The 17254-nt window shown below is 35.0% G+C and overlaps 1 protein-coding gene across 1 annotated transcript in view; it reads left to right on the top strand.

The window, feature by feature from the left end:
• LOC134654116 (cGMP-dependent protein kinase, isozyme 2 forms cD4/T1/T3A/T3B) overlaps positions 1-17254 on the top strand; it is a 123701-nt gene that overhangs the window by 29844 nt on the left and 76603 nt on the right. Inside the window, exon 2 of the mRNA XM_063509546.1 lies at positions 8599-9307. Coding sequence (XP_063365616.1) covers positions 8823-9307 — 485 coding nt within the window. The 5' untranslated portion in view covers positions 8599-8822. The remainder of the gene's footprint in view (positions 1-8598; positions 9308-17254) is intronic.

Raw genomic sequence — 17254 nt, 5'->3', positions numbered from 1 at the left:
AGACACCTAAATAGTCGCGGTACCAACATTATAATAATAAGTGCTGATCATCTGTTTGGCTGTTTAATGGACCTATGCCTTTTTGATATGGCCATTTAAAGTTTTAAAAAGTTTGGAATTCGTTAAATAATGGAATTTGTATGCTACATTGCAGTCCCGAAATCGAGACTGCAATGTTTTAAACTTTTTAAATTTTTGAATGACCATAAACTACGCACTTCGCGACCTATTTTTTAACCGGCAACGTCGACTTTGCCGTCCATTTTTGAGAAAAGATAATTTTATTCGTGACGATCACAAAACATGTACGGACATGTACAGACAACAACAACAGCAAGAAAAGACGAAATCAATAAGTGTGCATCACGAAATGGACCCAACTCAGCATAATTAATGATAATAATGATAGAGCTATAAAGCCAGCGCTGGTCTTCCGTAGGGCCCATTCGGTACTTATAGTTCATTTTTTTTAGCATTAGAAAAAAGGTAAACAATCTTGATGTGTCTTTTATTTGAAAAACATATTTTAAAAATAAGTCACGGCAAATATGGAACAATTATGAATCTAATACGATCATTTTTAGGGTTCCGTAGCCAAATGGCAAAAAACGGAACCCTTATAGATTCGTCATGTCTGTCTGTCTGTCCGTCTGTCCGTCTGTCCGTCTGTCTGTCCATCCGTATGTCACAGCCACTTTTCTCCGAAACTATAAGAACTATACTGTTGAAACTTGGTAAGTAGATGTATTCTGTGAACCGCATTAAGATTTTCACACAAAAATAGAAAAAAAACAATAAATTTTTGGGGTTCCCCATACTTCGAACTGAAACTCAAAAATTTTTTTTTCATCAAACCCATACGTGTGGGGTATCTATGGATAGGTCTTCAAAAATGATATTGAGGTTTCTAATATCATTTTTTTCTAAACTGAATAGTTTGCGCGAGAGACACTTCCAAAGTGGTAAAATGTGTGTCCCCCCCCCCTGTAACTTCTAAAATAAGAGAATGATAAAACTAAAAAAAATATATGATGTAGATTACCATGTAAACTTCCACCGAAAATTGGTTTGAGCGAGATCTAGTAAGTAGTTTTTTTTTATACGTCATAAATCGCCTAAATACGGAACCCTTCATGGGCGAGTCCGACTCGCACTTGGCCGCTTTTTTTAATATTCTTCTGCTTTCATAATTCATAAGTTTAAGTTACTGATTTTTAAAAAGCGTTTTTCAATTAAAAGACATGTCAATATCGCTTACCTTCTTTCTAATGCTAAAAAAAACGAACTATAGGTACTCACTTATTGCTTTTAGTTTCTTATCTTATTGTTTATTGCGGTTCGTAATCATTCGGAGGAGTCGTGATTATCTCATAAAAAAATATTTATGTGGTTATGAGTTTGGGTAGATACCTATTACAAAATTTACTAAAGAGTAGAGTTATTTATAGAATAACATGCATCATTTAATCAATTCGTTGGCAACTTGGCAAATGTATAAACAAAAATAAGTACAAAAAGCGGCCAAGTGCGAGTCGAACTCGCCCATGAAGGGTTCCGTATTTAGGCGATTTATGACGTATTAAAAAAAACTACTTACTAGATCTCGTTCAAACCAATTTTCGGTGGAAGTTTGCATGGTAATGTACATCATATATTTTTTTTAGTTTTATCATTATCTTATTTTAGAAGTTACAGGGGTGGGGGGGGGGGGGACACATTTTACCACTTTGGATGTGGCTCTCGCGCAAATTATTCAGTTTAGAAAAAAATGATATTAGAAACCTCAATATCATTTTTTAAGACCTATCCATAAATACCCTACACGTATGGGTTTGATGAAAAAAAAATTTTTCAGTTTCAGTTCTAAGTATTCAACCCCCAAAATTTATTGTTTTTTTTATATTTTTGTGTGAAAATCTTAATGCGGTTCACAGAATACATCTACTTACCAAGTTTCAACAATATAGTTCTTATAGTTTCGGAGAAAAGTGGCTGTGACATACGGACGGACAGACAGGCAGACAGACAGACATGACGAATCTATAAGGGTTCCGTTTTTTCCATTTGGCTACGGAACCCTAAAAATGAAGTTTGACTTTGCCTTTAACATTTAAATGTATGTTTTTATTTTTTATTTATTTAGTTTGTGTTTATATTTAAATTTCTACTAATAAAATATATTTAATGTACGTATGTTTTGAATTAATAATTGAACAATAAATTAGTTTAAGTGACGATATGGACGTGGTTAGCATAGTTTATGATCGTAGCTTATAAAATGAATCATACCTCGTTAACGAATAAAATATGTACCTGCCAGTCTTTAAGCTCAAAAAGCGTAAACGCCATTTCGGTCAATGGCGGTTACGACATTATGGTTTATACATTTTGCAATGAGCGTATCTGAAGTTAATGCGTGTTTGACAAGCGCAGGCAAGTTGAACCAATGTAAGTGTGACTCTGTGACACTACAAATACCTATACGAAACCGGAGAGAGAACTTAACTGGATAGCCTAAAGGCCTAATTTAGCTAAAGGATTAAAAACATCAAGCATCTACCAATTGCTACTGCAACTAACTCCTACTGACAGTACTAACAGGTTTACAGTCATGTCTTTAGATAGTGATAATGTAAAAAAAGAGTGACAAACTAAATTCTATTTGGTTGGTTTATAGTTCGTTTTTTTTAGCATTAGAAAGAACTTGAAAGAAGGTAAGCGATTTTGACATGTCTTTTAATTGAAAAACACTTTTTAAAAATCAATAACTATTACTTATGAAAGCAGAAGACTATAAAAGATCGTATTAGATTCATAATTGTTACATATTTACCTAATTTTTAATATGTGTTTTTCAATTAAAAGACACATCAAGATTGTTTACCTTATTTCTAATGCTAAAAAAACGAAGTATAGGTACAATAAATTAGGCTAGTATCGTTACAAAACAAAAAATCTTATTGCAAAATTAATATACATCATTGGTCCCATGCTTGATTATATTATACGTGTATTTGATACATATAATACCTGAGATACACCAAGTATTAAGTGATACACCATAATTACGTCTGTGAGCAAATAAGGTAAAGACAATGTGATTCTAAGAAATGACGTAACAACCAGAAACACACAGTTTAGTTCAGTTTAGTTGTTTTATTGTGTGTATTCTTACATCTTAACCTTTAGAAATATAATTCCGACAATTAACGCTTTAATCTTTTTTATCGTTTTTACTAATTTCATAAATCTTTATTTATACTGCCAAACACTATTTATATCATAGTTATTTAACTAACTTATGCAATAATATAACTGTTTTTCTGTCTACGTTATTTATTATTATTACCTTTACTAATAGAACTTTATGTGTCTCGTCTGTCGTAAAGTCGTTGTATTTGTCACCTTTATTAATGAATAGCCGTAAAAAGTACCCATTAAATTACTTTATTTAGAACTGGAATCTCGACCAGTTCTAAAATAGGCTCCATAACTCTATCTTCGTTAACCACGCTTACAGAACTACACCTAACCTAAGTGACCATTACATATATACACTTAGGCGTATTTAAAAAACCGGCCAAGTGCGAGTCGGACTCGCGCACAGAGGGTTACGCACCATCAACAAAAAATAGAGCAAAACAAGCAAAAAAACGGTCACCCATCCAAGTACTGAGCCCGCGCGCCCGACGTTGCTTAACTTCGGTCAAAAATCACGTTTGTTGTATGGGAGCCCCACTTAAATCTTTATTTTATTCTGTTTTTAGTATTTGTTGTTACAGCGGCAACAGAAATACATCATCTGTGAAAATGTCAACTGTCTAGCTATCACGGTTCGTGAGATACAGCCTGGTGACAGACGGACGGACGGACGGGCGGACGGACAGCGGAGTCTTAGTATAGTACGGCTCTTCTGAGGTGAACTTTTCGCTTCAAACCGTAATCTTTCAAACAAAGGCCATTGTCTCTATTATCGCAAAAGCGCTTGCTCCCGACTTGGCACGTGCCAGTACAACATTCATATTGAAAAACAACCGGTATCGTCATAGTATTAAGGTTCAAATTTAATGTCACTGATATTCTAGATATTACGTTTTGGTAGTGTAGGACGATAAACCGCCCCGAAGCGATACGGCGCTCATATTATTTTGATACTTAGTGTGGTGTTAAAAATGAAACGCGGTTATTTATTATATTATTTTATTTAAATTATTAGCTTGCGGTGTTAAATGTAATAATTTACAAAGGTGCAGCTGCAAGCATTGTTATTTTTTCTTATCTTTAAAATAACGATACTGTGAAATTAGCACCTCTGATGTGATGCCGACGCATAGTAACAATAAAAACACTGATAAGGCAAACGTGGAGCTTTGAAGCGTACAGCTTTTCTAACAAAACGTCACGTGTCAACGGTCAGAAGAAAGGTCGGTTATAATATAAGAAAGAAATTGATTATATCTGATTTTTTATGACACGATTTTATCTAGTAGTACGTATAACTGTTTATATACCTACACGGAAAAATTTTGATTATACCTATGTTAAACTTATTAATCTTAAATTTACATTGTTACATTAGATTTTGTTATATAACAAATATACAACGCTTTATCATAAATAACCGTGTTTCATTTTTAACACCACACTAAGTATCAAAATAATATGAGTGCCGTATCGCTTCGGGGCGGTCTATCGTCCTACACTACCAAAATGTAATATATAGAATATCAGTGACATTAAATTTGAACCTTAATACTATGACGATACCGGTTGTTTTTCAGTATGAATGTTGTACTGGCACGTGCCAAGTCGGGAGCAAGCGCTTTTGCGATAATAGAGACAATGGCCTTTGTTTAAAAGATTACGGTTTGAAGCGAAAAGTTCACCTCAGAAGAGCCGTACTTTAATAGGGTCCCGTTTTTACCCTTTGGGTACGGAACCCTAAAAAGTGGTAAGATAAATGATGGTGATAAATTGTTTATAATTTTTTAATTTATCAAAAAAGATAATACAGCTTTGATTGCAGAATGTGAACTGTATTGTGTTTCTACATTTAATCTGAGGTTGTTTTATAAAGGGATTTGTATTGTATTGTAAACTATGCAATATGCAGATGCACGTCACGCAATATTTAAAATTGAAGTTCGACAAGTCGAGTAAATTTGAATCGGCATAGGTAATCAAAATTGATCTATCCGCGTCAATCCAGTTTTCATCTAGATATGTATATTTAATATTTTTATATTTTCTGTTATAACTTATACTTTATTAATTAAAAATATATATATTAGGTATGTATTTATATATTGGTACATCAGGTTTTTTCACGTGATTTTATTTCAAACTCACTCGCGCCGGCTATTTGACACTTGACTACTACTTACTGCCGTATTGGAACTTCAAGATATTCACAAGAGACGACACGCGTACTAGATCCATTCTAGATACGTTAATCTAAACTAGATTTCAACTAGTTCTCTTTTGCAGCGCAATTCGGACAACCAATGTCACTTTTACGATAGATCGTGTTAGATATCTATTAGATGTGAATTAAATCTCTAAGTAATGTCTTGTGGAAATCGTTCAAGAGTATCTCCAGAATCGCGGAAATGTCAAATTTGACAGGTTAGATCTTAAACATATCGTTATCGTATCTTGGCGATGTCTAAAAGATATCTAATAGATGTCTATTACAAAATCCGAATTGGGCCCAGAGTCCTTCCTTATAAATGACAACTACTGTGATCTTAATTTTCCTTTCCGTCTATTTTTAGTTGACGTTCAATAGATTCAATTCCAGTCTGGCTGTCGCTCGCGCAATTATGTGATTTACTCGCCTGTGCAAGTGTGTGGCTGTTCATAAAACTAGACGATGGGACCGAATAAGTAAATATTAGGTTGTATTGCATACAGAATGGCCAACCAGATTAGGGAATGCAAACAGGTAAAAAATGGGTATATAAACTACCGATATTTAGTATAAAAATATGTACCTACTAAATATTTACCGATCGCATTCGCTACTACAGATGACATTTTAATCTTTGTTAGATTTGCAACACAATGTCGGAGACTCGATGAGCCGTAAATTTCCTGTAAATTTTAGTAAAAACTTTTTTCTTATACCACATGACTATGGTTACCTACTACATAGTATTAAAGCCTGTCCGCCCTATGTCGATTAATCATCAGATTTTCTTTTAGGTAACAGCGTGGTCTTCGTGTAGCCAGCATAATTATTAATTAATCGTTGGTAGAGAATGGTTTCTGTAAGTCCGCCATTTGTATATTTTTCTTCGTTAGTGCAATAAAGTTTTAGAGTAGATTGTCTGTAATCGAGTTTGTGCCCGTACCTACATATTTATTTATTTTGATGTTAAATCTTCCGAGATAATCTATCTAGAGTTCTTTGTGTCTGTGACTGATGTGACATTCAAGAATGTTATTCCAGTCACTTATCGAGCGCTGGTCAATGAACCAGTCCAAGTATTATATATAAGCTCAATGTATCTAATGAGAATCATGTCACCAACGCTCGACTCTCTTCGCTATAACCCTACCTATCTCTAATTTTCCTTTTCTACTATTAGCTTGAGGCTGAATAGGCGGTCGATTATAATCGTCCCTCCTCAAACATTTGACTCAAGCAGGCTTGCACCCTTGCTAGGAGTGATGGATCCTCTACACGATGGGCCAACGCCGGCCACTCCAAGAGACGCATTTATGCGTTAGAGGGAGCAAGTGATATTGCTATCTCATTCTACCGCGTGGCTACTTTCTGTTCACTGGTTCGATCAAGGATACGACTCGCCCGCGTAACCAATGCACGGCCAGCATGCGCCTTGTTCGATTGTGTGTATATGAGCCCTTTATTCTGTCCACATAGTTTATGCACACCCACCGGAAATATACAATTAAATAGCGAACAGAACACCCACTAATGAAACTAGGGTAAGGTTGTCGTTTATCACAATGGTAGGACGTTCTTTGACATATTTTCTCTTCATACCCAACCAAGTTTATGCTCCTGTACTTACCTTAAAATGACATGCTGCGCAGCATTGGAATACTCGAACCGTCTTCTTGATGTCGCTTATTCTTCTTCTGTTAATTTGTAAACATGGTATCATTGTTATTTTCGGGTTACTCAATCATTAAATAGGTTAATCGTTGTAGCCGTGGTCTTGTCTTGCTTTGGTCGTCTTCAGTAGATATACCTACCTACTGTACGGTGCGTAGGTACAGCGTCATGTCTTGTATATGGGAAGAAGAAAATATGTACAACGGGACTTCGGGGAATAAGTGTTCAGCATATTGAAAAAAGCTCGGCTCAGTTAAGAATATCTTTTAAAAGTTATCAAAGTTTGGATACCCTGAACCCATTTGCGTTGGCTCTCCGCCCAGCGGTTGTCGCTTCAAGAATATCAGTTTTGTTTTTACAGTTGGGTTTAAGTGACTTTAAAGTGTATCTGATTTTTGTTTCAAATTCTCATACAATCTAGGTTGCCTATTTTTAATGCCACATTTGTCTTAAATATGCTGCTATAATTGATGACAGTTAAAGAAAGTTACATGAGTATCATGCTATATCTACTAAAATACATGTTTCATCCGAGCGTCACCTAACGACATTCTCAATTAATCTAATGCGTTATTATTGTAGCTCTAGACTGTCATTGCAATGTGTAATCACGTTATATCATTTTAATCTTAGTTTATGGCAGTCAGGTGCCTTTACCGTCTGGGACGATAATTCAGTTTAAAAATAACTTGCCAATTTGATTTGGACGTATGTGCGTCTCTCTCAAGCGATTATTTAAGTTCGAGCGGGAAGCACTGAAATTGAAATGAAGGTATAATACATTTGAAATCTGAATATGACTCTGGGATAACGGAATTGGCAGGGCGGTGTAAACAACTTGTCGATACCAAAGTTTCATTATCCCTGGTGATTGCTTTAGGCGTTTGTACCTCATTTATTATTGACATGGATTTGAATAGGTTATAGGTACTTGCCAATGCGGTACCGCATATGTCTAACATACATAGTTATACTTACTTCGAAATAGTTTTTCCTATTAGGTTTGGAATTCACTCTGCGGACTGTAATTTAATTTTTACTTTTGATAACATTTTTATAAATATTTTTACTATACCGATGTTAGTAATTATTTTAACAAACTGTAATTGTAACAGATATTACACATCCGTATTTTCTGCACAATGTAAATGGTAATCCATAGCATACTATGTACTTTTAAAATAATTCTTAGCGTGTAAGTTGTATCATTGACCAAGCTGTCGTATCAGCTTATCACTCGTTATCCTCCCGGTGTAATGTCAATTCAGGAGATGAGTCGGATTAGATATCGGTCATGTGGACGGTTGCGTCCGATCAGGTGATCAGATATTTCAACAAACACTTGTTGATCGGGACCATGAGCGCAGTCTTTTGTGTTCGATAAAGTTTTTTAATATAAGATTGCGTGGAATTTCTTAAATGACTCGTTTTAAAACAAGACCATTATGGAATTTTAATGAAATCTTAGATAATTTTTTGATAGTTTGGAAATATTGATGTTTTCTATTTGTTTGCAGGGCGTTGTCGAGGCACGTGGGCCTGACTCCGCGACGGCCGACCCGCGGCGTGCGCGTATCTCCACTACACCGCCCGTCCGCGCTCGCGTCGCACGTCGCTCACTTCCCGTGCTTCCTGTGCTCATACACCGTCCACTAGTGTCAGTGAAACCAAACTAAACTAACCTCACCCCCCCAGTGAAAACCTCAGTGGTGTTCCTGTGAAGTGCTCGGTAGCCGAGTGAATGCGCGTCTGTTTCGATACCCTCTGCTTTGGATCGTCACAGCGAGTAGCTGCTGACGATGAGCCGAGGGTTGTAGTGCATACTGGTGGAGGAGCTCTTACCGTGGCTCCCACAGTCAACGGCGATAGGCGCGCGTTAAACGAGACTTATAGAGACATCGAACTGAACGGAATAATGGGGACTCCAAGCATGAATTCCGATTCAGAGAATTGTGTCGCGAACGCGACTGTGACAAACGATATGCAGCCTTTAGTTGAAAGGATTAGGGAACTGGAAGCGTTGTTGAAGCAACGCGACCAGGAGATGCTGGAGTTGCGCTCGCAGCTGGACAAGCTGCAGAGCGTGTTCCCGTACCAGCAGTACGCTCGCGGCTCCCGCGGGCCCCGCAAGAAGAGGGCCCAGGGTATCTCCGCCGAGCCGCAGACCAGCTCGTCGCTGCAGGACCTGGCGCACCAGACCTTCCCCGTCTATGACAAGAACGAATCGTGAGTACCATTCTTATCAAATTCCTAAATATTTCGTAACGCGTTGACGCAAAATGCGTGGAATTCTTATGCAGTTTTAAGCTTGTAGTATAAACTATTTGAATCTTGCAGACAATGCGTTGAGTTCTTGATAAATGCATCGAGGATACGCTGCGGGTGCATGTTATTAATAGAGATTAGAGTAGGATGAATCACAATTCATAGTCAGTTAATATTGTTTATACTTTGATGAAAACAAACACAGTTTATGATATCCTAGTGTAGTTGAGTTGTAAACGGTTCTATGTACAAAAATGTTTAACAATGCGTCATAAAATCATTTTCCAGTAATGTTTCCTCGTAACGTGGAAATAATGAGTCAAATTTACGTCCAAGATATGTCATGTTTGTTGTGGATGATTATCACAATTTGTGGGAAGATCATTCTTTGTTCACGAACTGGAAAAACGTGATGGGATGTTGAATATCACACATCAAATCCAATTGGCACTCTTTTCAGAGGCCTGACCTTTGTTTGTTAAACTGAAGTCCTGTTGTCCATTATAAATGATAATTTTATAGTCACATGATACCAAAAAATTAACGACCATCCTACAAAAATCTTGAACTTCGTACAGTATTATAAGCATTTTTATATTCTGTGATACTTTTATATTATATAGTATTATTCCAAGCTTATCAACGTAACGGTTTAATAAAACAATATGGCCATACAGTGAACCAACATAAGGTGCTTGTAATATTAGTTCTAATGACAGTTATTGAAAGCCCGCCAAATCTATACTTTGAGCGATATATGTTATCTGTGACACTTAGCCTTTGCCTGTCAACTTGTAGAGAATTACGGCTAGATGAGAAACCAGCTTTGTACAACGAATATTAATTATAAACCTGTCAAGAAGAACATCGTCTTTACATTTTTAAGCAGTATACGAATCCCCAGAGCGAGGCCCACAGGGTGAGCTAACAATTCAGAAGCAGGGATAAGCTTATAACCGACGCCCGCCAGTTGGAAAAGACGCTATTTCTATAAATTGGGAGCCAATGGTCAGAGAATTCCAGTTATTTTCATCTGTTTTGGCAGTCAGAAGAGTGATTGATTAGCTACTAACAACCTGGGAGTTGGAGAAAGTGATATCCGTATAAGGAAAATTAACCTATTTGAACAAACTTTACACTAAGATAACATTGCGAGATTTGTTTTTGTGTCGTGAATTAACAGCAATAGCTGTTATAGTATCAAGTGATTAATAATATGTGTTTGGCTTTTCGTGAGCATATTGATTGTTAATGGGAATAATTTTCAAGGAAAATCTGGTTCATAATTGTTACCTATGAATTTCACACTGAATTACTGGCTGTAAATATCATGCTATATGTGTAGGTACTTGATTTGTTTTTATATTGTCAATTTTAACAGTAAAAGTGAAGTATGGAAAGATTCCATGGTTGTAGTATGTACAAGCTGTGATAGAAGAAATAATAAAAGTGAATTGCTAGTACCTACTGGTACACCATAAAGACAAGTGAGTAAGTAGGTCTATGGTTTAGGCGCACACATAAAAATAAGTGGACGGATTGTTGTAACATTCATCTCATTCACATAGATGGTACCAAGTACCAACGCCAGCCATCAGTTATTTTCACATGGCCGGAATGAAAAATAAATAAATGATTGCGACGAATAAATGATTATTATGATTATGAATATTATGGAGAACTTTTGACAAACATGTTGAAGCTGGGATAGGACAGCTCTTAGAATATTATTATTATGATAAAATGGCATTAGGTAATAAGTGTGAGATATCCAGTGATAAAGTTGTTTCAGGTAACAGGTAGGAAAAATAGATACCTAACCATTTTGAGTCAATTTATATCACCAGAGTACAATACTAGGCATAGGTTGATTTTGATAGCCGGAGCATCTGAGCACAATGAGAGAAACTGATGCTTGAAATTTATACATGGAGCCAGTTAGGGTCTTATGGAAGTAAAGTATATGTTACAAATTATTAAAATACTGACCGTTGACTAGTACTTTAGGATGATTTGAGAATATATAAACTTTGCTTGACATTTAAAGTAGTAACTGGTTGTATTGCCATATGCAGCATAGTCATCAAACATGATTTCATACCTAGAGATGTGCAATGACATAATCTTATGTTCGGTACTAGCTAATGTAGAATTTAGAGAGGGTACTAAGATACTCCTATTTAGGGATTGCTCCTGGTAATGAGTTTGTATGGAGAGAACCGGGAATTCCCGGGAATCACAAGTGTTCTCAACAAGTTATTAAGATGTACAAGAAAACTTGAGTGTGAGAGAAGTGTACTAGTATGCATACATAGTGATTTAGAGTGAAAGGAAAGGGTAAACATGTTTACTATCAAATCAAGTGATATGTTTAAGATTTTATTAAATGGAAAAATGATAATGATGATATACATGTGAAAAGTTGTGATCAATTTGAGGTTTATTAACCATAATTTTATAAAGTGATATTCATACCTGTTGTAAAATTTAAATTCTAAGCAAGTTAATATTAGTGATAATAATTTGGAATACAAGAGAGTCAAGAGAATCAAAAACTTAAAATTTGCATGTTACTGTTTAAGATGATAAAGATGTTGTTTTATCTTTCTGTTAAAATTGTGATGAGAATTACTACAAGAGTAACAGTAATATGAATATTATAAACAATGTATTTGTGAAAGATGTACATATCTATTATAACATGTTGTTGAGTGAGCCAGAAAATCTTAGAATAATTATAATCAAATCATAAAAGATGTACTCAATACAATTTGTTATGGAGTGAAACAGAGAAATATGTGATATTATTAAGAGATATGTAGGTATCCATGATCATTTTCTGAAAGCGAGTCAGAGAATTTTGTGACGAAGAAAAATATTTTATAATAATTTGTAAGAGTGAATTTATAAATATATTTGTCTAAAAATAATAGAGTGATTTAGTACAAAAGACATGCAATTATTAAAGTTGAGTGAGCTATATTATATGGTACATACATTAACAGTGAGGCATTGCAGATGAAGAGCTGCAATGATGTAATAAATGAATAACAGTGAGTCAATAATATGTAAATCCATGTATTTTTGTATTAAGTGAGCAACAGTGAGTCAATGACATGTTAGTCCATGTATTGATGTAACAAGTAATAGTGAGCCAATGATATATGTGAATCCATGTATTTTAGTATGAAATGAGTAGCTGACGTGAGTCCATGTATTGATATAGTAAATGAATAACAGTGAATCACTGACATGTAAATCTATGTATTGATATCTTGAGTCAATGACATGTTAGTCCATGTATTGATGTAACAAGTAATAGTGAGTTAATGATATATGTGAGTAACTGACATGAGTCCATACATTGATAAGTATAGTTAATGAGTACCAGTGAATCACTGACATGTAAGTCCATGTATTGATGTATTAAGTGAATAACAGTGAGTCCATGTATTGATGTATTAAATAAGTAACAGTGAGTCCATGTAATGATGTATTAAGTGATTAACAGTGAGCCAATGGCATGTGAATCCATGTATTGATGTATTAAGTGAGTCAATGACGTGAATCCATGTATTGATGTATTAAGTGATTAACAGTGAATCAATGATGTAAATCCATGTATTAAATGAGTAATAGTGAGTCTATGTAATGATGTATTAAGTGATTAACAGCGAGTCAATGACATGTAAATCCATGTATTGAAGTATTAAGTGAGTCAATGACATGTGAATCCATGTATTGATGTATTAAGTGAGTAACAGTGAATCAATGATGTATTGATGTATTAAATGAGTAACAGTGAGTCCATGTCATGATGCATTAAGTGATTAACAGTGAGTCAATGACATGTGAATCCATGTATTGATGTATTAAGTATCAGTGAGTCAATGACATGAGAACCCATATATTGATGTATTAAGAGAATACCAGTGAGTTAATGATGTAAATCCATGTATTAAATAAGTAACAGTGAATCAATAACATGTGAATGCGTGTATTGATGTAACAGTGAGTCAATAACATGTGAAAGCGTTATTGATGTAACAGTGAGTCAATGACATGTAAATGCATGCATTGATGTAGTGTGTAAGAAACAGTGAGTCAATAACATGTGAAGGCATGTATTGATGTAGTTTATAAGAGTGAGTCGTTGCAGGCATTGGAGGAATGCCTGTAATGATGCAGTTCATAAGTTGAGTAATATTGATTCTTTTGTCTATTGTTCTGTTGTGCATTATGTGTAATGTGGATTATTTATGTTTAACTCTTTAAAACGCAGAGACGCGTTGTACCCAGGATTGGCCGAATATAAGCATTTTTATATTCTGTGATACTTTTATATTATATAGTATTATTCCAAGCTTATCAACGTAACGGTTTAATAAAACAATATGGCCATACAGTGAACCAACATAAGGTGCTTGTAATATTAGTTCTAATGACAGTTATTGAAAGCCCGCCAAATCTATACTTTGAGCGATATATGTTATCTGTGACACTTAGCCTTTGCCTGTCAACTTGTAGAGAATTACGGCTAGATGAGAAACCAGCTTTGTACAACGAATATTAATTATAAACCTGTCAAGAAGAACATCGTCTTTACATTTTTAAGCAGTATACGAATCCCCAGAGCGAGGCCCACAGGGTGAGCTAACAGTATATTTATGTACCCTTATCAAAGTTCGGAGAACCATGCTATAATAAAGTAAACACCTGATAAGTCCAAAATGCCAAAAAATTTACGACCATCCTACAAAAATCTTGAACTTCGTACAGTATATTTATGTACCCTTATCAAAGTTCGGAGTACCATGCTATAATAAAGTAAACATCTGATAAGTCCAAAATGCCACACGTTAATTTTTGAATGTTCAAGGTCGCTTATCACAATCTCATCAGGAACGTTAAGTAATAAAACTCCTTTTATGAGGACGTTAAAACGCCTTGTTTTAATTGAAGACTATATTTTTCGTGCATTTTTGATAGCATTATTACATTTATTACACCTATAAAATAATTCTTAACGCGTATAAAAAAGTTATATAATTCCAAATTGTAATGAAAGGTATACCACGACGTCCTACTGGAAAATTACAACAATAACCCGCGTAAACAATTTACCCGCATATAGACATAAACAAGCCTAGAAGGTCGTGTAATAGCCAAAAAAGAATTGATACAATTAGTATTCGAATCGTGGCGGTACTTAACGCGCGATCACCTTAAAACAAATCGTAATAGCATGGTTGATCCTGAATTTCAACCAAGTTTGGCGTTTTTCGTATGCAACGCAGCGACATGCGGGAAGGCTGATTTGGTTAATTTTGTCTGCATCCTTCGAGCATGTGATCGTTTGTTATTTCTAGGCCACGTCAACCAGAACTGACAGGTTATCAGTGGATCTGACGTTCAATTGTTTTGAGTAGTAGGTGTCGATGGAAATCGATAACTACCTAAGTTGAATTTGATTTGACCTTGCAATTGATATTCCAGAAATTACGGAATGTACTCATTGTAAGCACCAGTATAATTTCGAATAATCACAATCTAAAGCCATTTTTAATCTCACTCATCAGTAAGCACACAATGATTCGGTGGAAAAAACTGGTGGAGATTTTAAGATCATTGCGAAACGGCACAATCACAGGCTCAAATAAGAATAAATAAAACGAGTGTTGAGAAACGTCTTCATTCGAAAGGACATTGTAAGAAACCTGTTACTTATGTTGAAAAAAGATTTCTTTCCCTTAATGCAGTGGGACTGTTGCAGTACTGCAGAAATTCAATTAAAAGCGTGAAATTGAAAATTAAGCAGATACATCTAATTTGCAATTGTAATTAGGTCACATGACTATCTGCATTCATTATAATTAAAGATAAAATTCTTTTGTATTTAACGGGTTAGTGTTTATTTTCATTTAGGTACGTGGGTTATTTTTTTTTAATCTTTATTGATGACTTACGATTTTTTTTACATAAATTTTTTTACATATGGAAATAATAATCAAAACAGTTTATATGTATTGTACGTGTTAATGTACTATTTCAAAAACACTAGTTCAAGGAAACTAAGATAACCTTTCCGATAGTACGCATCTCATCTCTTTTGGAGGCTCCAAATGTGGAGTTGTGTAACCGCTCTAGGAAGTGGTTATCTCCAAGTCACGTCAAAACATTCAAATTTATTGACATAAACTTGGACTTGGGGATTATTATCGTAATTTCGTCGCAATTTATCTAGTTATTTATACAGACTTATGAAATTTCGTAGTCATAATCCGCTCTTAGGTCTTGAATTGAAACCAGCGAGTTGAGTTATATTTTAGAGCTACTAAGAAATTGTATTTATTTGACTGATTGCATTTATTAATCATAATCATATCATTGCCATGTAAATTAATATTACATAGACTTATCTAGATCATATGTAGGTTTACATTGATTTCAATTATGATAATACATATCATAAACTTGAAGGGTCTCTCTATGTAGGTCTCAGTAGAGATATCAGTTTTATCGTTTATGTTGTTATTAACGGCTACTGCTTAAATATGTAGTTTAGAAATTTAGTAGTTTTACAAATTAAACACATATTTTACTGTTTCTTAGGTTAGCAATGCGAATTTAATAACACTTGCTTTTTGTTGCGGGAAATATATTCCGTTATTGATTCAGGTGACTCGAAACTCATCCCAATAACTCGTGGTGGTTCACAAGTGCTTGTGACTTCGAGGGGTGGGGTAAAAGTGTTTCACAATCAAGAAAATGGATCAAATTGTGTTCCAAAGTCATGGCTAATTTAGGGCCAAAAACAGACACGTGAGTTTAAATGTTGTCATTAATTTGTCATCATTACATCTATCTCGTTTACTTAGGTATGCCTCCACGCGTACCTATGCTAATTTAGGAACTAGTGAAACAAATGAAGATTACGAATAAAGCCAGAGCTGTGTCCTTCGTCATATTTATCTTTTAAACAAGCCTCTTTCAAAAGATCTTATCTAATCTGATAATGTGATAGTACTCGAAATAATTTAATACATTTACGATTTCTTCAATCATTATTTAGACTAGCGTTGTGATTTTAACATCTTACATTTCGTGTTTATATTTTGATATAAGTGTATAAAATATTGTCATATTCTCATTCAAACCGACATTTCTGAATGAAACTTCGTGATATTAAACTGACCTTTGACATGAACTTTTTAAGGATAGCAGATAAGGAGGCAAATTTATCACTTAGTCGTAAGTTTGATACTCCGGCTGAATTTTAACAAGTTGCGTGGCTATAACCAATAAATATGACACTATCGCACTGCTTGGATTTCAGATAGGCGCTCTCGAATTACTACAATTTCCTGACGTGAGAAATTACGAACACTTTAAAGTTAATTGAAAACGGGGTGGAAATGCAATTGTAAGAACACGCCCAAAAGTAGCATTCAGAGAAATGTCGTTCCAAAATTAACCTTTACGGTTATGTACAGGTAGGTAGCATTAAGGGTCAGTGTATAGTAATTTTTACTCAATTAAAAGGCGCGTTTGTGGTTAATATGTCATCGTTCCCGCGAACGCATACATAAGAACTGGGTCAAGAAGGCGGTAGACCTTGTTTTGTGAAATAAGGTATGGGTGTGCTGTCACAGATTTGCCACAATATTTTTCTTTATTTCCAAACGGCTTCAAGAGGGTATGAAACAAAACTGTGTCAAGATATTCAAGAGTGTTATCACACGTTTGTTTTATTGTTCATGTCGAGAAAGGACCTCGGGATTGTATTGTTCCTAATTGAAACCTAAGGATATCTACAGCATAATTCTTTATTGCTCTTTTATTGTTACTAATTGTGTTTAATATCAGTATGATAATTAGTTGGCCTGCTTCACCTGCTTGTGATAGGGC

Source organism: Cydia amplana, chromosome 14 (assembly GCF_948474715.1).
Source record: "Cydia amplana chromosome 14, ilCydAmpl1.1, whole genome shotgun sequence".
Lineage (NCBI taxonomy): Eukaryota > Metazoa > Arthropoda > Insecta > Lepidoptera > Tortricidae > Cydia > Cydia amplana.
This window is presented reverse-complemented; position numbering and strand designations above follow the sequence as displayed.